At 42.1% G+C, this 21,887-nt stretch overlaps 1 protein-coding gene across 1 annotated transcript; it reads right to left on the bottom strand.

Moving 5' to 3' along the window:
• Positions 1 to 1,116: 1,116 nt before the first annotated feature.
• Positions 1,117 to 10,636, bottom strand: LOC147882826 (SUPPRESSOR-OF-WHITE-APRICOT/SURP RNA-binding domain containing protein 1-like). The gene is made up of 3 exons (XM_087401060.1): positions 9,609 to 10,636; positions 2,194 to 2,489; positions 1,117 to 2,059 (listed from the first exon to the last, which is right to left on the bottom strand). The coding sequence occupies exons 1-3, from the start codon at positions 10,589 to 10,591 to the stop codon at positions 1,248 to 1,250; spliced, it is 2,091 nt and encodes a 696-aa protein (XP_087257186.1). The 5' UTR covers positions 10,592 to 10,636; the 3' UTR covers positions 1,117 to 1,247.
• Between the last annotated feature and the right edge of the window lie 11,251 nt (positions 10,637 to 21,887).

Raw genomic sequence — 21,887 nt, 5'->3', positions numbered from 1 at the left:
GACAATCATGAACCTAAAGCAAGCAATGGAAATGAAATTGTATATAACGGTCCAAAGGGATCCATACGGACATAATGATTTCTAAGGACCCATCCAAACTCTTAGGTCCCAATAAGGATCTTTTAAGGCTTGTACACATGCATAGGCACCTATAAGGTTACCAAGGGACTTGTAGCAATAGATAAGAACTCATAAAGATATGCAAGAATCAATTGCACGGATTTGGGATATGTAAGAATTGATAGGGACACATCAAGACTCGCAAAGACTGGTAGGGATCATTGACAAGGCCCTCATAGTGATTAGAAACACTATACTCATGCAGTTTCATTAAAGACGCATAGATCCATGGGTACCCATGGTGACCCATATGGCCAATGGAGACCTATACACACGTGCTAGAAGATCCATTGATTCAACTTGACCTACCCAAACAAGCTACCCCATAGAAGGTACAACCCATATCTTCCCTATTATCATTTGCATATTTCAACTCGTGACATGGGTGCAAGAGTTAGACTTACAATCCTCCATTTAAACTTCCTCAATTAAAGACACAAAAAAGTTCATCTCAACGCCTAAGATATTCATCACAATCACATGCCCCCATATATTACTCATACAACGGAGTGATGGCAAATCCCAACGGCGTACATTAGAAGCATGCTAACAAGAATACTCACATGTGTGAGGTACACATGGACCTACAATTTGCCATCACACCGGAGGATCAAATCCATGGGGTCTTTTCATTCTAATTAAGAAAGAGGTATCTCTACCTTCTTGTTTGCGCTCAAGCACAATCTTCTGGAGCAGCAAGAGACAAGTTATGATTTGATAGCATGTGGCTAGGGTCCATTGCTCGTTAATTGCTTCTCTTCTTGTGTTGGAATATCTATATCCTCAAACATATATAACATGTGCCTATACGGTAGAGAGGCCTCTTCCCAAAGCCCCCACTTACTTTTGTTTGGTTTGTTTTGTTTTTCTTTTGGATATGGGACAGAAGCAAACTCTCATGCTTTAGATGCCCCACTAAAGGATCAAGATTTCATATTTTTCCTCTTCTTTTCGAAAAAGAAATCAAGTGAATTTTGGGAGGTAAGTAGCGGCAAAAAGAAACCCATTGCAGATATACTTTCTTCCATGAAATCCTTCCAGAACTCAATACATCAATTTTTCCTACTGTTTATATGCCAAGAACATTCTTAAAAAGTAGCAAATGAGATAATCCTGACAAAAATCTTTTACCTAGCAGCAGCTCGTGCACTCATGGATGTATGATAATTGGTGCTGCGTTGTTTACGGTAGGAAGTATAAACATCATCATATTGAGTGACTTCATTTGGATCTGCTACTGCCCCTAGCCCAAGCCTTCCTGTACTTATTGCTCCCGGCTTGTGCTCCATACTTCCATCAGGAAGTGTATTCATTTCAAGATCCACACTTAAGTTTGCAGGTGGAGGTATGCAGGCCCCACCCTTTCGACTTTGTTCTTCCTCTTTCCTTTCATCTTCATCCACCAGTGTCCTTGCACCCTTCAATTGCCCTTCCAAAGGATCAGGTTCACCAATGTCTTTAAAGAACTTTGCAACCCTGTCTAAAATGTAAGAGTCTGAGGCAGTCGATGGTGGGATAACTGCTGGTATATCCAGAGGACTCAAAAGAGAATAAGGAACACCACTTCCTATCTGCATCTTTCGAACCATCCCTGGTATGAGCCCAGGTGGAAAAAGGGGGTAGGGAGGATGATCTGCTACACGCATGGTAGGCAATGCAGCAAGAGGCGGCTGGTTAATGGAGGAGGCAGGAGCTGACAGAGAACTGAGAAATGGTGGGTTGAGTGCGGGGTATACAGCAGGAACAGAATTAGTCACAAAGTGCTGGGTGACTGAGGGCGTAGTGCCAGGAGTTGCCCCATACTGAGCAGCTGCTGCAAGGGCTGTGAGTGATAGTCGCTGATCTTGCTCTGAAGGAGAATGAGAAGTTCGTGCGTGCTCAGGACTTACCATAGCACCCTGCTCATTCCCAGTGGCAGGCTCAGGGGAGAGAGGTGCAGCTGTTAGATCCCATGGCACAAAACATCAGCAGAAGACTTGAACTTTCCAGATGAAAAATAGACCACTGTCATTCAACATTCATTTTAATGACCGAACAACGTATGCAAGCTAAAGCAACTTGTCAGAGAGATACCTGAAGAACTGGAAGACGGAGCCAAGGATGAAGTACCAGTCTTTGGAGCCAAAAGATGTACTGGAAGTCGATATCCTGCTGGAGGCCCTGCCATCATCTCACCCTCCAGAGCGGCGATTATTTCCTTGTTATAAACTTCCTTAGAAGCCCAAAACTGCAGTATTTTTTGAAGCCGCGTCTGATTGGCTTCTTTATTTTGAGGATTGTGATAGATAGCTGCCAGCATACAGCCCAAAACTGGCTGGAATGCCAAGGCCTCATTGTCAATTTCCTTCAAAATGATACGGCGCTGCAAACTACAACCCCATTAAAGCCAAAACATCTTAGGCAGTAATTATATTTAATTGAAAAAGTATGTACTTGGTTTTTACTGTTTTATAGTAGACAACCTTTTCAGTAAATGGAAATCTTAAACTAGATTAAATTTTGGCTTTGAAGAATACAAACTAGTTACATTGCATTGCATTACTCTGTCTAAAGACACCTGTCATAAACTGTCCGCCTGTGGTAACCACAGCAGTGCAGTAGCCTAAAATGTTGGGAAACATACCTACACTTGTCTGGCACACAGCATAGCTAAACATGACGTGCAGATATAACAATTTCCTTGCAATCACCAACTGAGAAAACCAAGACACCTAATGCACAAGATTTTCCAGAGTACAACACTCAGTGATCTCGCTTATAGACTTGTGCACACTAAAGAAGAGATAGAGAACACTTTCAGATCTGAGAGGGATATGCTAGATCTCATCTATAGACTAGAAAACCATACACAAGACGCTTTAAAATATGTACCAGCACTTGCAGCAAACATATGCTGAAATCTGGTAACACCACGAGCTCTGTTTGCTAACCCTCTGCAGTAAACCCCTCCTAGATCCATCTGCTGCTCCCTCCTGCACTCACATGCAATCTCCTACAGCCAGCCAGTGTGTGCACTGTAAAGCCGTTTCCAGGCTGAGGGCTGTACCTCGACTGAACTAACAAATGCCACCACATGGGGCCTTTTATAGCGCCGGGTAGCCCTCTGACTGGACAACCCAGTCAGCCAACCGGCTGACCCAATAACAAGTCAACCAACCTGCAACAGACTGGTGACTGAAAAGTCTGCATTACCACAGACCAGGGTGTCACAAGGGCGTGAGTTGGTACATGCGTTGGGCAGGACTGGAAAACTAAGGGGCAAGGATACAGGGTATGGATGTGCAAGTTTTCCCCCTAGGAAATAGTGCCTTGGGGGTAAATGAGAGGTTTAAGCCCAAGAGGGGTCAAAGAACCTTAGGATCCAAAGTTGGCCATTGGTAGGGTCTTAAAGAGGTCCCACTAGAGGGGGCAAGGGGCAGATGAAGGGGGGGATGCCACGTGGCATTTCCCCATGCCCAGATGCTTTTGGCAAGGAGGATCTTGGAAGAAAGAGGATGACAGCCGATGGGATCTCACGGGGTGACGAAGTGCAAAGGATTCAAGTCACATGGCGCTTGGGCCACCCTACGGGAACCAGGTCGTGGGAAGCCACGTGGCGTGAGCATCAAGGGTTGTAGGCCGTACGTACGGGCTGAGCAAAGTTACCTTTGTTGATTCAACGTAGCACGTTGGATATGAACACTTCTTTACCGTCCGGTGTTCACGGGTTGCTGCTGGTCGGTGTTTTGGGGCTCAAGCTGAGCATGTGAGCTCACGGGCTGATCAGGGCCACTACTTTAGAGCTTGAGTTGAACACGTATGTTCACAGGTTGACGACAAGGACTAGTCTCGGGTGTCATCTTATGGCTTCTCTTGGAGTGTGCACGTAGCTGGCCACAAGGGGCCTGTGTTTTTCCTTGGTGGGGCTGAGTACAGCCCTTATGCTTTTGCATTTGCTCATGAATGAGCTGAGTTGATGCTGAGAAAATTGCAGCTTTTTAGCTTGACTTGCAGAAGACATTTGCTATGTCTGATCTTTGTTTTTTGCATTATTATCTAGGCATTCAATTTGCTAGGTATTTTGATGTCACAATCCAAGTATATTGGACAGCTTTTGCAGCTTTTTCAGTTTAAGGATTGCAAGCCAGTATCCACACCATTAGAGCCTGGTTTTCATTTCTCATCTGAGGATGGCAGTGGTGCATGTGATGTCACTCTCTATCAGCACGCAGTTGGTTGTTTGATTTATTAATGCCATATCAGACCTGATCTTCATTAAGCTGTCTCACAGTTGAGCAGATATATGCACAGCCCCTCTACACACCATTGCCAGGCCGTGAAAAGAACCTCGAAGGCACTCAGCATTTGGGCCTTCTCTATGAGGACAATTCTTCACTTGTCATGCATAGATCACTGATAGTGATTGGGCTGGCTGTTCCGACACCCATGTGTCACATAGTGGCAACTGTTTCATGCTTGGTACTTCATGCTTCAGCAAGAAGCAAACTACATTTGCTACTTCTAGCTGTGAGGCTGAGTACAGAGCAGCTTTTTCAGCTACGGTGGAGTGTGTTTGGCTCCAAAAGTTACTTGCAGATCTTCATGTAGTCGAGCTGCTCCTACTGCCATCTTCACTGATAGTCAGAGTGATTTGGCTGTTGCACGGAATCCAGTTTTCCATGCCCGCACAAAGCATATTGGGTAGCCCAACATGACAATGACGCATCATATTTTGTCAGCTCATTGGGTTAGATGAAAAAATGAGGACATCCATTAAAAGTTCAATGCACAAAGGTCTAAATGGAACTAAAATCAGTTCCTACAATTTATCATATATGCCCTATATTTGTACCAATTTTGTTCCTATTTTCGTAAATATTGTCTAGCATGCCACTGAAGCATCTTGCATTTTTGTCTTAGTGGAGATAGGATTTTCAAAGGAGGACATCCATTGAAAATTAAATGCACAAAGGTCTAGATAGTACAAAAGTTGGTAACATTATGGTTCATGCTATTCCCTAGAGTCATGAAAATTTTGATTTCATTTGGGTTGATATAGTACAACATGGCAATGATATACCCTAGTCTGGCACCTTATGCCATAGACTCCTATCAAGGGAGTATCAAGTTTGGTCCATTGATGCACCATGTCAAAGAGAGATTATCAACAGGTGATATTCAATTGACTTATGTTCCCACTGAAGACAACTTGGCAGATCTTTTTACGAAGGCTCTCCCTCGACCTAAGTTTGAAGCTTTCCGGCAAGCTTTGAACTTAGTACCTTTTGTGACTAGATCTGTTATGCTCTGTACAGTCATAGGTTGCTATATCCCTACAGGGTGAACATATGCAACCATGACATTAGTTCTTCAGGTATTCTAAGATGTGTCCAGGATACTTCAGCCCATACCATGGAGGGGGATTTGTAGGCCATTCTATGGGCTATCTATAGGTGCCACTCCTTCCTTGGTATGTGCCTCGTAGACCTAGTTAGGGGCAATTAAGACACTTGGTGCAGTTAGCACATGTACCAATTAGTACAGCTAGCACCACTAGGACACCCCGTCCTAGGGTTTCATCGTACAGGGTGTACTCTTTACTCTTTCATTTTTTGCAGCAATTCATTATAGCAGCTCGTTTTTGTCTCCATTGCATCATTCTTTGAGCTATTGCTTGCCCTAGTCTACAAGGCTAAAAACTAGGGTGAATGTCTATACACCCAACTAATAAAAAACCACTTGCAAGCCAAGCCATGCACAACGCTCTTGTTCGGCGGTCGCCCTATATCCTGAAGTCCCATGCTCCCAAATGGCATGCAGGGTATAGATAATATCCTACCACATGGCGACGAGGGTGGCTGTCAAGGAACCTCATAGCCAATCACAAAAGTGCAATGGACCACCCAAATGTTCCAAGCAGTCATGCTAGACATCGTCTCCCATACACTATCCTCTTGTGAAGGCAAATGGTGCGGTGCTAGAAGGCGGCGTTGCATCTTGTGCCTCTATCTTGAAGACCCACTAGCCCTGAATCCTATAGGCCGGAGAAGTTGGATTGATGGAGAAGGCCTGCCCCCCTCCGTGAGCCATGTAGCCGTCCCCCACGTGACTCATGCTATAGCCTCTGCATACTAGGAGAAATCCAGAGAACCACCCATCCAAATCCTCTGCATTGCGAGGCAACCCTGTAAACAATGTAGGATCATGTCCTACCATCTATACACCTCTACTCTAGCATTAGGCCAATAGGCAAACTTGCATGCACATCCAAAAGAAGTACGAGATCTTTCGTCCCTTGCAATTGATCCAAAGACGTGCCAAAAATGGGAGCCACTTTTTGGAGAACTTGCTACTCCATCCGACGACACTCTCAACGAAGTCCACACTGCCACCTCCACCTGAAGAAGTCGACTAGTGCATGTAGTATACGAGCAAAAAACACCTCCTCCACTCTATCCAATTGCCCTACTCACAAGGGCCAAAACAACTCAACCGGATCCCACTGAATCTCCCAAAGAGACCGACCCACCCACAACCATAGGCACCACCGCACCCCAACCTACCCTACTGAAACTGAAATTGGGTCAATGGTCCAATCCTTGCCCAGACGGCCCACTACCCTAATCCTCTACCACTCAAGTGAGTCCAATTACTCATCAACCCTGAGATCTCCCACATTCTTAGGTCAAAGAAGGCCTCCATGCCCCACTATGTACAGTCTGCATTGATAGAAGATGCAAGGTCATTTCTCTAGCATGGTATCAGATGGAGTGTTGATACATACATAGGTTTTCTAGCATGGTATCAAAGCTCAGGTAGTCTACTCCAAAGATATGATTCCACAACTAAAGTTGAGGCGCTTACTTGAAGAAAGGAGGGTGACTTCAATTTAGTAAGGGGTGTTGTAATCAAGTGAAGCTTGTAGTGAGTGCAAATGTTTTTTTTTGTTGGACGTTTGGTTTCAGGGACTCGACCAAGAACATCCATGGCATCTCTTACACCTATCCATAACTTTGGTGAGAAGGGGATGCTTGCTACAAACTATCATAGCTGCAAGTTAAAGATACAAAGTCACATGGTGGCAAGAGGCTTATGGGAGATTACTGATGGTGCTGAGACTAAGCCCCAATATCAAAACGCTGCATTGGGACAAGGTCATGAAGGATGCAAAACCAACATTGAGAGAGGTGGGATGCTAAGGCACCATCCATGATCATTGGGATGACTACAGATTCAAGCTTCCAAACATTCCATTAGTAGCGTTTGTGAGGCCTTGAATATTCATAAAGTCTGTACTAGAGCAACGACATGGTGCAGATGGTGACACTCCAGAATCAATTGTTTATGCCAACAGTGGGTGAGGGAGAGTTTGTCAATAACCAGCAAGCTTCCGCGAAGCTTCAATGAAATAGTGACTACCTAGACGACTGGAGAAAGATCAAATCCCCTCACCTTTCGAGGAGGTTTGTCGTTAAAGAAGCTGGGTAGGAAGTTGCAAGACAAAGATGGTGACAAGAAGGCATTATCAATTATAGTGAGGGAAAGGTAGTAGGAAAGGCAGGCCCAGCAAGGGTAAGTGAAACAAGAAAGATTGTTGAGAGTACAGGAAGTCTTCTAACAATGAGAAAAAAGAGAACCTGCTACTACCCTGGACATCTTGTGTGTGACTGCAAGACGAAAAGGGCGGATCATAAAAATAAAGATCAGCTCAAGGTAGAAGAGTTGGTGACCAACCAGCTTATTTGGTTAAAAAGGAGGGTAATTACACTCAAGCCCGTGAACACATTGGTTGATCCAAGTGTGACAATGCTCATGTCTGACATTGAGCAATGGTCAGAAAATCAAAATTCCTTTATGAAGGTGAAAGACAGCAAAGGTGACTCAGATCATGCTGAGAACAAGGCTGTGCCTTCATCAAAGAGGAAGAGGATAAGGAAGGCCCTTTTAAGATAGTTGGAAACACTAATGGGTATGAGGATCCAAAAACTCAAGAAGATCTTCAGGTGGATACTTCGTTGAGGTACCTGGCTTGCTGTGATGGCAAGCAAAATGAAGAACTAGAGTATGTTTTCTCTCTGCATTTATGCTCATTTACAATGACATGCTTGATCACAATGTTGGTCCAAGTGGGATGGTGAAGCCCTCCAGACTGTTTGATAGAGTGGCTATTGGACCGCAGTGTGTCATTGAGAGGGGATGTTGGAATAATAGAATCAATGCCCCACATATGAGCACCCATATGAAGAGAACAAAGGGGCTTGACACCTGTACATGTATGGGTGTGAGAGAAGCCTCTGATGATAAGGCTGCCCCATGGGCTGATCACGAAGAGAGAATCAGGACTGCCATGTGGGCAGTAAAGGCCAGCATGCAGGACTGGCAAAGGCCCTGGAATAGGGCAGAAATAGTTGGCTGTAGCAAGCCATGAAAATCACCATTAGAGGTGCCTTTAAAGGTGCTCAAAGATGTCCTGGTCTGCCTGGACAGGTCGGCCAGATCAGGATAAGTCAGCATGGGATCAGGACGGGGGTCAGCTTGCATTGGGCTAGCTCAGACCCAGTCGTCAGCCAGCATTGGATTAGCCAGACTGGAGGACCTACAGCCCTATGAACAGCCTCCTTTGGGGAGGCATTTAGAAAGGAAGCCAAATCATTCCCGTGTGCAGGTCAGCACACAGCTGAGTAGCAGCTGGGAATGCATATGTAGGCAGCAGGGCTCTCCTAGGGCAGCTATTGAACACATCTATAATTGCATGCGAACCCCAGTTCTTTCAAATATTAATAGACAAAGCTTGCCAATCGCTCAGCTTTCTTGCACAACACATGGATGAAGCAGTTGTGCTTATGCATCCAGCAATACATGGAGAAGCTGAGCTTCGTCATCATGCCCTTATCACACGACGATGTTATTCTCAGGCAGCAATGGTTCTATGACTACAACCCTTCACATCAGTGTTCAGAGTCACATTGTCCAGCTTGTCCATAAGAATGGGCTTGTGGAGTTGACCTGCTCAAAGGACGCTCCTTTTACACAGCTTGCCTGCAATATTACAATTGAAGAAGCGGGTTTACATTCTATGCAATATAGATTTATTTTTCTCTGTTATCACTAGACTCTCCTTTCTGCTCCTTAGCTCACCAATAATATCATGTTGTTAGGATTTCTTCCAAGCAAAGAAAACAGTCCAGTTCTTAACATCATGATGGTCAACCATTACGTCAAGAAGAACAACATACATTGCTAAGCCCTAGCTGCTGTGAAAACCAAAGAGGTGTCATCAACACCATACGACGGCTGCAGACCATTTAAATATGCCTCTCACATGAACAAGCATCCACACACCCACACCCACATAAGCATTCATTTATCAACTGACTTAACTACTTGCTTTTGGCTCGCAGCTGTCAAGAACATTCACATCAAAGCACACTTCATTCAACTCGTTGAATCAATTAGGACCTCGAACAAAACAGCAACAACGGACACGAAGAGAGGCCAGAAGCCTGCACCTGTCAAAGAGAATATCATTGGCCAAGTATATGACGTGGAGTTGCCGAATGTCGTCATCTAGAGACAAGACTCGTGCACGCAGGGCTTCTGCCAGAGCAGGTGCAAATGGTGATCTTTGCATAAACCAATTCTTTGCGCCTTTGATCGATTCCTTTGTCCCTGTTAGATTTTCTAAAACACCCTGCAACTCAACTGCAACATCAGTGGGCAGAGGCCCAGAAAGCCCCTTGAACGGCTTTGGGACCGGTTCCTCATAAGTTTCTTGCGGCGCCCGATCAAAGTATGGCTGCGCTTGTGGGGGTTGCTGATGATGGTGATGCAATTGTTGCTGATCGTAAAATGTAGGAAAAACAGGAGCCGGAGGCGGAGGAACTGCATTAGAAGGAAGGGGTGCGTTCAAAGAGGTATTGAGAGCAGGGTTCAATGTGAGATTCAAAGCGGCAAGTGGAGGAGGGTTGAGGGCAGGGTTCAAGGGCGGCAATGCAGGGTTTAGAGGAGGCATGGGAGCGCTGCCAAGGTGAGGATTGACAGTAATCCAAAGCTTATACCTGTAGTAGTTATGCCCCTCAGCTCCGAACAAGAAGGCGTAAGCAGGGTTATCTTTCTGCTTCTCCTTGAGCATCTTCTCGAACTCGGGCCCGTTCTTGGCAGCGTACTCCACCAGCTTCTCGATTCGTTTCTGGAGCTCGGCATCGGAAGGGGGGGGGACGATGGGAGGGGGGGGTTCCCAGGGGTTGAAGAAGCCGGGGGGGGGGTGGGGGGGAGGCTGGAGGGAGACGGGGGGGGCGAAGGGGTAAGGGAGGGAGGAGTAAGGGAATTGGATGGGGGGAGGGGGGAAGAAGGGCTGAGCTGCTTGAGGGAAGGGCTGGGGGCCATGGAGGGAAGGAGGGGGGGGGGCAGGAGGGAACTGCTGCTGCTGTTGCTGTTGCAATTGCAGCTGCAGAGAAGGAGCGTAAGGGTGTCCGCCATAGCCGTGCTCCATCGCAATCTCTAAACTCAGCGAGAAGAAGAAGATGAAGATGAACAAGATGAATTGCTTTTAGGATAGGTCGATGTTTGTGTAAATAAGAGAGTGATCCGACCAATAAATGAAATTAGACCCAATTAAATTATGCTCATTTGGTGAGTTACACCAAATGTGGTCTATTGTTGACCCATGTCTAGATGTTGATTGTTGAATTAGTTGTTGGAGATTTCTTTCTTCCATGAATTTTAAGAGTTTTTTATTTTTGTTGTTGGAGTTGTAATAGTTAATGTTGAAGTCTCCTATGATGATTAATTTTGTAGATGTTTCTATTGTGTTTAGTAGTGTTTCTAGGCAAGAAAAAAGAGTGGATGTTTTTGTAGAGGGGGAATTGTATACATTGACTATAGCAATTATTTCCAAGTTGTTGTCCCTAAAAATTGTCAATAAGCATTGGCAACCATCTTTAATGAGATCTTGTTGTTTTAGCAATTGTAGTTCTTTTCGATAACAAGTTGCGATAACTACACCTTTAGTATTTTGCAAACAAGCAAATCCTGGTAAATTGAGAATGGTTTCTATCTTGACATGCAATTCTTGGAGACAAAGTACTGTGGAAGCAAGTATGCTTTTGTCTGAAAGAATGTCATGAATATGTGAATGTAGAGCATGAATGTTCAGTGATTGAATTGTTTTGTGTTGAGTTTGTGTACCGGAGAAGTTTATTTGTTCTGTAGTCCATCTTTTATACATTTGCAATCGTTGAAGTTCTTCGAGAACATTTGTGTCTACCTTAATGTGTTTTGGTTCTAGAGGATGAATTAAGAACAGATATTCTAGATTTCGTATACGCGATAGTGCTATGTATGTTGGGCCATGGGATTTGATGTATGTTGGATCAAAGGCAAGAGAATCCATGGATAGTCCTTGTGAGCGATGGATTGTTCTAGCAACAGTGGGTTGGATAGGGAATTATGTGCGAGAAATTGTGTTTAGATAGTTCTTTCCAACTTGGAATTCTCTTGTTATTGGGAAGATTGGAGTCCAACTTTGCGGAATTTTATTATTGTAAAGATGCCTATTTTTATGCCTAGTTTGCTTTCCGATGTTGTCATTGTAAAACAATATCCAAACAATTTGTGGATTTGTGTGAATGTTAGACTGGTTGAATATTCCATGAGCTCCATCTACCAATCCATCTAATATGTCTAGGTTTCTTGAGCAAATCTCTATTATCATGTCCTTTTTTAAATGGAGTTTTTTGTGCAAGCCACCAATGTTTTTTGGGTCTAATGGTGGTGTCACTTTCTTATTGCAAGTTTTATGCTTTTTGTCTTTTGCAAGGAGAATATGCAGTTCTCCTTGCAATACCTCAAAAACCTCATTGTTGTGGATCTATAGTATTCCTCAGGATTATTTGTTTCGTTGTAATTGTTGAATCTTATAATTTTCCCTTTTTTACGTTTGCTTGCATGCAATGATGAAATTGAATACTCACTTGCAAACGTTGCCAAGCAAATTTGCTCCATAGTTGCGGGACGTTTCAAATATTTCATTATAATATCGTCAAAGTAAATGTTTGTGCTGCTTGGTTCTAGTTTTTGAAGCACGTCTCGTCTCTTTAGTAACATTGTTCGTTTCTTTGGAGGATTTGTATTAATGTATTGAAATCGTCTTGAAGAAATTGACAAAGGCAAAGATAAAGACAAGTACACAGCTTGTTGAGAGCTAATGTGTTGAGTATTGAGAATTGCATTTCCTACACGTCTAATTCTTTCATTTGGTGGTGCATTTGATGATATGCTTTATGCCATAGCTGCTTTTACTACCTCTGTGGTTTCTTTATCTATTTGTCATGTATGATGTGCAGTAAGCTGCTGCACCATGTGGGTTTAGAATGAATTGAACGTCTGTGTTTGCTCCCCATAATTTTGAAAGAGATGCATTGAAGTTGTTTGTGTAAATGTCTTTTGGATCTCTTTGAAGAAATAAAGTTGGTTGTAAAATAGATGTACGAAGAACTAGAATGTATTCTTCTTCAGAGAAGGATAGCCTTGATAAGAAGGAGTCAAAGGTCATTGAAAGAGTTGTATCTTCCAATAGTTTAGATCGAATATCTTTCATTTGTTTTTTAAGAGTTGTGTCAATTGATTGGGCATCTAGAGGCAACAAAATCTTTGTCTTCCACATTGGGGGTCGTGGAAATCCAAATCTACATTTTTTATTCTTTTTGTAGCAAGTTTTTCTATGTTTATGTGTTTGGATTTCTATTTGAGATGATGGAAAGACACATATGTTTGTAGTTATATGTTTGTAGTTATGTACTTGTCGACAAAAGCTTCAATCTCAATATTTGTATTCATTCAAAAAGTAGGAGCTTGATTGATCCATAGTAGGCCATGGTCATGTTTAAGAAAAAGAAGTCGGTTAATTTTCTGAGAATCGATGGATCTTGTTTAAGCAATGATTTGAGAGCTTGAAATCTGTTGACATAATATTACGTAGTTGTAATAGGATTTGAGCGAATGAGGTTTCTTAACTCAATATTTGGATTTTGATTCGTATCTTTGGAAATATTTTGGTTCAAGTGTCTCAAACATTGCAAGAGTGGTTCCCATAGTTTTTCGGCTGAAGAAAGGGTGATGAAGAAAGTTGGTGGTCCCAATTGCCTCAACATAGTGAATAGGTAGTTTTTTTGTTTAATATTTGTAATCAGCTGATGTCCTGAGGTGGGTGAAATCTCAATAACCTATGTTTGAGTGGAGTAATATCTCAATGTTTGTGTCCAAAAGAGCATCTTTTGCTTGTAGCAGGCGTCCTTGTGTTTGTGCTTTTCGCATGCGCACCCACGAAGAGGATAAGATTTGCTGAACCAAAATTTTCATTGTCTTGAAAAAGAGGTTATCAATGCATAGTGCAAATCGTCTGTCTATGTTTGTTAGTTCCCAACGAGCAATTGCTTGATAGCTAGTTCTTTCGGGAATGTTGTAGTTTCTGCCATTACCAAAAAAGAGCTTGGGGAATGCCAGCTCCTCGCAATATTTGTCTTTGAAAATGCTAAGTGGGGAAAAGCCTGGAGCAATTGCAATTGTTTGATTTTCAAAATCAACAACTTGTTGACTTGTATAGATTTCATGTACTAAAGTGTCTATTTGAATGTCCTCTCCAATTGTGGCATTGTCTTCGAAGTTTGTCTCATCATCTAACGTCTTTACATTGGATTCTTTTTACATGCTCTTCCCAAAGTGTATTTATACATACATTGTTTTCTTTGTACAATGGAGTTTCTAACAACTCATTCAGTGCAACCATAGCGAATGTTGGTTGAATAACTCCACTCATGTAACTATGTTTGTAAGAAAGTTTGCATTTGATTGCAATTGCAATAGTGTTGTTCTCACTTAGCAATCGTGGTAGCACTCGTTGTACTCTCCCTACATCTGCAAAAACATTCACAACGCTTCCATGCAATCCAAATTGCCCTTCGTAAGTTAGTTCAAAGATTTGAGCAAAAGGTATTCGAATAGAGACTAAGCATGCTTCACTATCATTCAAACCATTAGTGTAGGGTAGGATAGGCACCATTTTCAAATTTTTGATGCACATTGTTGGAATCTTTAGATTTTTAATGTCTTTATAGCATGGTGAGCACATAAGTTTGTCTATTGAGTTGCATTGTGCAATATTTATTCCATTTGTTTCTATGAAAATCCTCATATACTCCTTTAATTTTCTCATTTTTGCACGAAATGTTAATGTTCCACAACATATGCATGCAAATCTTGGAGTATCTTGGATTTTCTTATAATATTTTTCAACTTTTGAGATTACTCTTCTTTTTCTCTTCTTATTTGATTTTGATATTTGCACTTGGCATTGTTCTAACTCATTGTTTTCTTTAAGTACAAGTTTTTTCAGCTTGTAAATTTTGTTCACAATACTTTGCATAGTGTAAGGACATTGGATTTTGCTATTCTTAAATGAATTTGCAATGTCCTTTGCACACAATGTTGGATTTGCACAGAGTAGTTCTTCTAATAGTTTGTTATGTTCTTCATTCCACATGTTGTACGTTCTTTTATCTTCCAAATGAATCAACGGAATAACTAAGGATGGTTCTTTTGACTCATCTAGTAATAATGTCTTTGAATTAATATGTTTAGATTTTCCTATTGTTATTTTCTTTGAAAGTTTTATCCCATCAAAGAAATACAAAGTGAAACTTGTCTCAAAAATTTCATTAGTACATTTTACAATGTCTACTACTATCGCTCGCAAAGTGGAAGAGTATTGAAGTAGATCACTAATGTTCTCCACTTTCAAAGTTGAGCCCATAGGAATTATTTGAAGTATATGCCATGTTGCACAATTTATTTGATTGTCTGAGGAGATATTTTTAAAAATGCTTAAAAGTAATTGCTCATAAGATAGGGTAGGATAGAAACTTAATATGGAGCAACACATTTGTGTTTGAGGAGTTACTTAAGTTAAAGTCCACATTTGGAACCAATTTTTTTGATTCGAGCAATTTTTTTAAATCCACTGCCATAACAAAATTGAAGTTCACTAACAATGAAGGTACTTAGCAGAAGGTAAACACTGCAAACATAGACAAAAATATTAACTTCTTTTGGGATACGTTGGAGAGAAAGAAAGTACATCAAGCATTTGCATCAAATGCAATGACGGATCCTGAGCTATTGACCGAGAAGCTTCCACTAGGTTTGGAGCTTCTAAGTTTGCCTCTTGCCATCATTACATCTTGGTCATATAGCTCAACAAATGGATATCCCAAAGAAAGAACAATATCAACATAAGTGCTTTGGAGGTTTTCCAAAAGACACCATCACAAGAGAGTTCACAAATGAGGGCCACTGTGGTGGATCAAATTTCTTCTTCTCTTCTGTCTGTGTACATGCGTAAGCTTTCTGAGAAATCCGAAACAAACGAACAAAAGATCTTAGACAAAAGAATTCCGTCCACTAACCTTTCATCATAGACATGGCAACATTGTCTGCTTCCATCGTAATCTTCCCACCAACACGTTTTACCATTTCTGCAACCAAATTGATCAGTAAGCCACAACCACCAAAAATTGTTCTAACTACAATAATCCGAATACACAGTCCTCTGCTTCCACCGAAAATTATTACAGCTACAGTAATCCCCTAACAACAAAGAACTGTAATCCAAATATACAGTTGTCTAAAGCAACACTTTGACATCATGCGGAAAATATAAAGAAAGAATTGAATGATGAATAGAAGAAACCGCAAACGTTCTTCACACCCCTATGAAAAGTATTTCCAGTCTCCATCGACACAAGAGAGTCTTGTTCTCCAAAGAGCACTTTCTTTGCCGTATCATGATCAAGGCATGACTCATCAACAAACTCTCGGTCCACCATGCATGAAATTATAGAGCAACAGGCACAAACAGCCAGCACAACGTTTTCACTCGAACTCTTATCAGTTTTATAGACACTATGCAATCTTATCAGAATCGCGAAGTCTCCTCCCTTGTGCACACAACTCATCTTTTGCACAGAAAGTCTTTCCTCCCACACTGCAAGTCCCGATATGCTCGCCTTCAAATCGCAAACCCATGCTCCATAATCAATGCATGCATACTCTCTTTGGCAAAGTGCACACTCTCTTTGGTAGAGCTGAACGTCGCTGATTTGCAAGAGAAGACCTCGCTTTTCCATCTCAAAAGCAAAACGACAAAAGGGCACGATAAACAAAATAGCAAAAAAGGCGCATCATCAGCGAAAAGTGGGCATGAGGAGCAAAGAAGAAGACATATCACCCTGCCATGCACAAACAATACAACACGTGGCACAACGTTCGCACCACGTGGACCGTTTACACCATGTAGACCAACCAAAAAAATGCCCATAATTACAAGAAAATACCTATTATTGCCCATCTCAAAAACTAAGGCCTCCACTAAGACCTACCCACAGCGGGGCAGGCCAAAAAGAAACAGAATAAAATGAAGAGGAAGAAGATGAAGATGACAAAGAAGAGTATACCTTAGCAACCATCCTACGTGGCATCCACCTTCTTACTTGGCACACTCCACCCCTTTCCTATGTGGCATCCAACTACCCTACTAGCTCACCTCTTGTTGCAACCATCCTACGTGGCATGCGCTTTCTTACATGGCACCCATGCCATTAGCGGGCTCGAGCATGGACGAGTATCCTCGCACTCACTAGCCGTTGCCTTGGTGTAAGATATGGGACCCACCTACAAGCCCGAAATGAGTGTGTATACATATTGATTTGCACTAAGCTGAAGGTGTTGATTCATTGTGGGCAAGCTTGTAGGGATGCTAGCACCAAAATGCATGGTTGGAGACTATTTTTTCCCGACTCCAACAGGGCAATGCATGACCTAGCATGCAGTCTGGTGTCACACAAGAACCAGTCAAGCATTGGCTGAATATGATGTTCCCACTCATGTAGCACTAAGCAAGAACGTGCACTTACACCTCATGGGATAGATGGTTGCCTCTTGCATTGTTCACACAATCAATGGCCAGGTTAAAAGGCATATCTTTGATCAAGAATGTGACTGGCCAAAAGCATTGGCAGAGTTTCAATATTTTTCCCCACTTTCCAAAGGCTAACAGACATGCTTGTCTTCAACATCATAGTGCCGCCCAAGTACTTTCTAGAAACATGGCCTTTAGGCCAATTTTAGACAAAAAAGAGAGTAACGTTCAAGCATGTAAGCTTTACACACCTCATCTAGACAGGATGTCATATTTCTCTCAAGATGATTAATCACCTCGCCCACCATAATCAATAGATGCAAGTGTGTCCATGTAGCAACAAGGTGGCCTCTTATCACTAGGCAAGTTTTCCCACAAACAACATCCTACAACAATTGAACCAACATATGGGACTTTGATGACTTAGCAAGACATGCCTGCACTCAAACGATCTGAAACCTACCATAGGGCCTTAAAACACGGACTTCCACCCATCCTCAATCAAGATGTTTAATTGGGATGGGCAGATGCACCCCTTTTACACCCAGCTAAACAACCCCTAAACAAGAGAGTTCAAAAGCTAGGTCACATGCCACCTAGTGCCCATTTTTTGGTGTCAACTTGGGCCGAAGGATGGGCGCCCATTACTCCAGCCAATGAAATATCAAAGGTCTGTAAATTTAATGCACATTGCCTACCTTGTGTGTATAGCCTACACCCACACTTACTTGCCCAATATCATTTTTGGCTATCCACAACTTGGGCATGGCATCAACAGGAATAAATGGTGTGAAAAGTCCTTACACATTGAAGGCTATCCACCAGGCCACCGACCACATGCAAAACAAATCCATACTTTACAAAGTGCCAAAGTTGGTATTTCCATCTTTGCCATGGTGGAGGCCACGTGTCCCGCCCATGGCTTACCCTTGTGTGATCAGGCATGCTTTGCTACCCGACTTTGATGGGAGGAGAAAGAGAATCGAGAGCAAAAGAGAGAGAGCGGATAACTGATAACACAGTATGTGATGGGTGCTAACTCACCCTGATGGGTACGAAGTTCTTATTAGAAAGATATTTGTATATAAGGGTTTGAACCTAGACCATTGGCCTTTACCCTCAACAACCTCCCACTTAAAGGCCAATGTGCCTTTAAGGAAGAAGATAGACATCCTAATGTCATAAGATGGACATGTCATCCGATGCCCATCAACACTCTGCAGTGTGCAAAGCGCTCTGAGGATAAACTCTTCATAAGAAAATCTGCAGGGTTATCTATATGAATCTTGACAAGCTGAGTATGCTTGTCCTCAAGCACTTCCTTGATGAAGTGATACTTCACTTCAATATGCTTCTTCTTCACACAAAAAATAGGATTCGGTGCCAATTGGATGGCACTCTGACTATCACAATGCAAAGTAGGAATCTATGTCTCCCACTAGACGTGTAAGCCATATTGCTTTCTTGCAAGCCTCAAAGGCTGCAATATACTCTACCTCAGTAGTAGACAAGGCCGTGCATGCTTGCAAATGAGAGACCCATGACACTGCACCACCTGTGAGTGTGAAAACATATCCAGTAATAGACATATGGTGGTCTACATTCCCTACAAATCAGCATCTATATAACCGAGGGGACTGATGTATCCTTCCTCCCAAAGCAAATGCATAAACCCCTTGTACCAATCAAATATCTCAAGATACTCTTCACTACCTCCCAATGCTTCTTGCCATGATTAGCCATATACCTGCTAACAACTCCCACTGCATAAGCAATATATCTGGACGTGTAGCAACCATAGCATACATCAAGCTTCCAACAACTGCTAATGAAGAGATGGTGTATACCTTTGTGGAGGTCATGAGACTCGACTGGACCATCTCATCACTTGCTCTCCTTGAGCAACTTGCTGTCCCAACTAATTGTCCTTCACAGCTTGAGGTTCTCCCACTTCCTATGGACATCCTACCTCAACATTTTGTGGCTGTACTTGTTGTCCATTTACAACATTATGTGGGACTGCATGTGGAACATGAGGTGGTTGTCCATCCTCCTGGAACACCACTCTCCTGACTTCCACTGTCTTTATGGGATTGCTTCCTCATTAAAAATGACATCATTGCTGTGCACAATCTTTCTGACTAGTGGATCCCATAGACGGTATCCCATTTCACCTGAATCACCATATCCAAGGAAGATGCATTTATGTGACTTTGGATCAAACTTTTTCTGCTTGTCCTTTGGTATGTGTACATAAGCCTCACATCCAAACACACGCAAGTGTTAATAAGAGCGTGGCTTGCCAGACCATACCTCTTCTAGAACTTTGCCATTCAAAGATTTATGCGATGATCTATTGATCAAATGAACCGTAGTCTTCACTGCTTCAGCCCAAAAGCCAAGTGTAAGACCTGCATTAGAGAGCATACTTGTGGCCCTTTCTTGTGAGGTTTTGTTCACCTTTTCTACCATACCATTCCGCTCTAGATTTTGGGGAGATGTCAAATCCCTCTTGATGCCATGCAGATCACAGAAGCTCTCAAAAGCATGAGAGGTGTACTTATTGTCTGTGCGCATACATTTGAGCTTCTTGCCAGATTGATTTTTAGCAAGTGCTAGAAACTTTTTAAAAGTGTCAAACACATCACTCTTTTTCTTTATGGGATACACCCATATTTTGTGTGTAGCATCATCAATGAATGTAACATAGTACTGTGCTCCTCCCAAAGACATTGTAGGCATAGGACCACATACGTCATTGTGCACTAAATCCAATGACTCAAGCTTTTTGCCACCACTGGACTTTTTATGTATAGACCTAGTTTGTTTTCCATACAAGCAATGCTCACATAGAGTGAAATCTGAAAAATTGGACACTGGAATATACTACAAACGAGAATATATTTTCATTCTCGTGAGGCTCATGTGACCAAGCCTCCGATGCCACAAAGATACTGATGGTTGTTTTGTCACATGGATTACATGATCTTTCATGCCTGACACATGCATAGAGTAAAGCGTACCACGCTTCAAACCCTTTGCAACTACAAATGACACTTTTCTGATTTTCCATGTGTTATCACCAAAAAACACATGATAGCCATTATCATCAAGCTGTTCTGCACTTATGAGACTCTTTTTCAGCATAGGAACATGTCTAACATTCTTAAGCACAAATGTAGAACCACGGGAAAGTGCCAAGTGGGCATCTCCCACTCCAACAATATTACATGCATGATCATTTCCAAGCTTCACGCATCGTGTCCTTCCAGCATCATAAGTGGTAAACCACTCCCTGTGAGGTGTGACATGGAAAGATGCTCCTGAGTCTAGTATCCAATGTTGTGACAATGCATGGTCACTAGTAACCAAAAAAGCATGCTCAAACATAGAGGCATAAAGAATATCACCCTCATCACTAGTGTTGCTCAAAGCATTCACTTCCTCTATCTTGACATTGAATGTCACTTCCTTTTTTATGTCCTCTTTGTGCTCTTTGCCTTTGCCTTTGCCTTTGGCCTTCTACCATTTGAAACAATCTTTCTTCATGTGACCTTTCTTGCCACAATAGAAGCATTCAATGTCTCATTTATTTGCATTTGTCTTGCCTCTAGATTGGCTTCTTGATTTGCCTTTGGACTACCCTCTTGCATGATATCTCCCCTTGGACTTAGATCTCCCCCTCATGGTGAGGGCACTTGCACTTTTGTTTCCTGCTTTATTCTTTCTGTTAATATCCTCTGTGAGAAGGCTACTCTCCACGTTCGCACATGTAAGCCCACCTAAAGGTGCGGAGTTAATAATGGCTATCTTGAATGTATCCCAACTCTCAAGCTAATTGACAAGAAGAAACATTGACTTGACTGAGTCCTTAAGGGCAATTTTATGTGCTGAGAGTTGAGTGAAATAGTATTGAACTCATTTAGATGATTGGACATTGCAGTGCCCTCATCCATGCATAAGTCAATGAGTTTTTTCAACTAATAGACTTGAGAACTTTGCTTCTCATAGAGATCATGTAACTTATCCCATACTCCATATGCACTGCCTTTAGTGTCCTTCACATTGAAGTACACAGATTTGGAAAGTGTGAGCATAATGGTGGAGCTTGAAAGCTCATCTATCTCTAGCCATTCATCCTCATCCTAGAGCTTTGGCTTTACGCCCTTGCATCTAATGGGCTTGATCTGCTTTTTCTGTACAAGCACATTATAAATTTGTTCTTTCCAATATGAAAAATTGGTGCCATCCAATTTCTCTATGTTGAACAAGGCAGTTTTTGATGCTGAAGCCATCACAATGACTAACAAACCCCAACCAGGATTCACTGTACCAATGCACCAAACTCAAGCCCAAAAAATATCAACTGCAATGACAACAGCCACTATCACTTGTCACACATACATGTTCTACTGTAAGTGACCTTAGGGCATCCCAAAGCCAGCCAATAAATTTTGCACAGTAGCTCCAATGCAAAAAGTGTAAACAAAAGAAATGTACCCTGTAGAAAACTCTACAACTTCTCAATTTATAGTAGGTCCAAAATCCTTACATATTTTTTAATTTATGCTATTGAGAACAGCCACCTACACACCTTTTACTGCTGTAGCAATTGTTTGCAGCACTACCGCCCTGTTTTGGACAGGTAATAACTTTTCAACAATAGCTCAGTTGCGATTTCTATAAAAAGCAAACTTGGAAAACTTTGATAGCTCTCTACCTATTAAGTTCAATGCAAATCCCATATCTTCACATATTTGAAGTTATTCACCTTTGAAAATACAGCCTTTGCTCATTCACAACTTCTGGCAGTTTT

The sequence above is a fragment of the Dipteris shenzhenensis genome, chromosome 29 (genome assembly GCF_047967505.1).
Source record: "Dipteris shenzhenensis isolate YYH24624 ecotype China chromosome 29, Dip_SZ_1.0, whole genome shotgun sequence".
NCBI classification, from domain to species: domain Eukaryota; kingdom Viridiplantae; phylum Streptophyta; class Polypodiopsida; order Gleicheniales; family Dipteridaceae; genus Dipteris; species Dipteris shenzhenensis.
This window is presented reverse-complemented; position numbering and strand designations above follow the sequence as displayed.

Coding starts and splice junctions, on each gene's coding strand:
- LOC147882826 (XM_087401060.1), bottom strand. CDS start 10,591: ATGGAGCACGGCTATGGCGGACACCCTTACGCTCCTTCTCTGCAGCTG. Junction 2,490..9,608: donor AATGATATTCTCTTTGACAG/GTGCAGGCTTCT, acceptor ATGGGGTTGTAG/TTTGCAGCGCCGTATCATTT. Junction 2,060..2,193: donor TCCGTCTTCCAGTTCTTCAG/GTATCTCTCTGA, acceptor GGGATCTAACAG/CTGCACCTCTCTCCCCTGAG.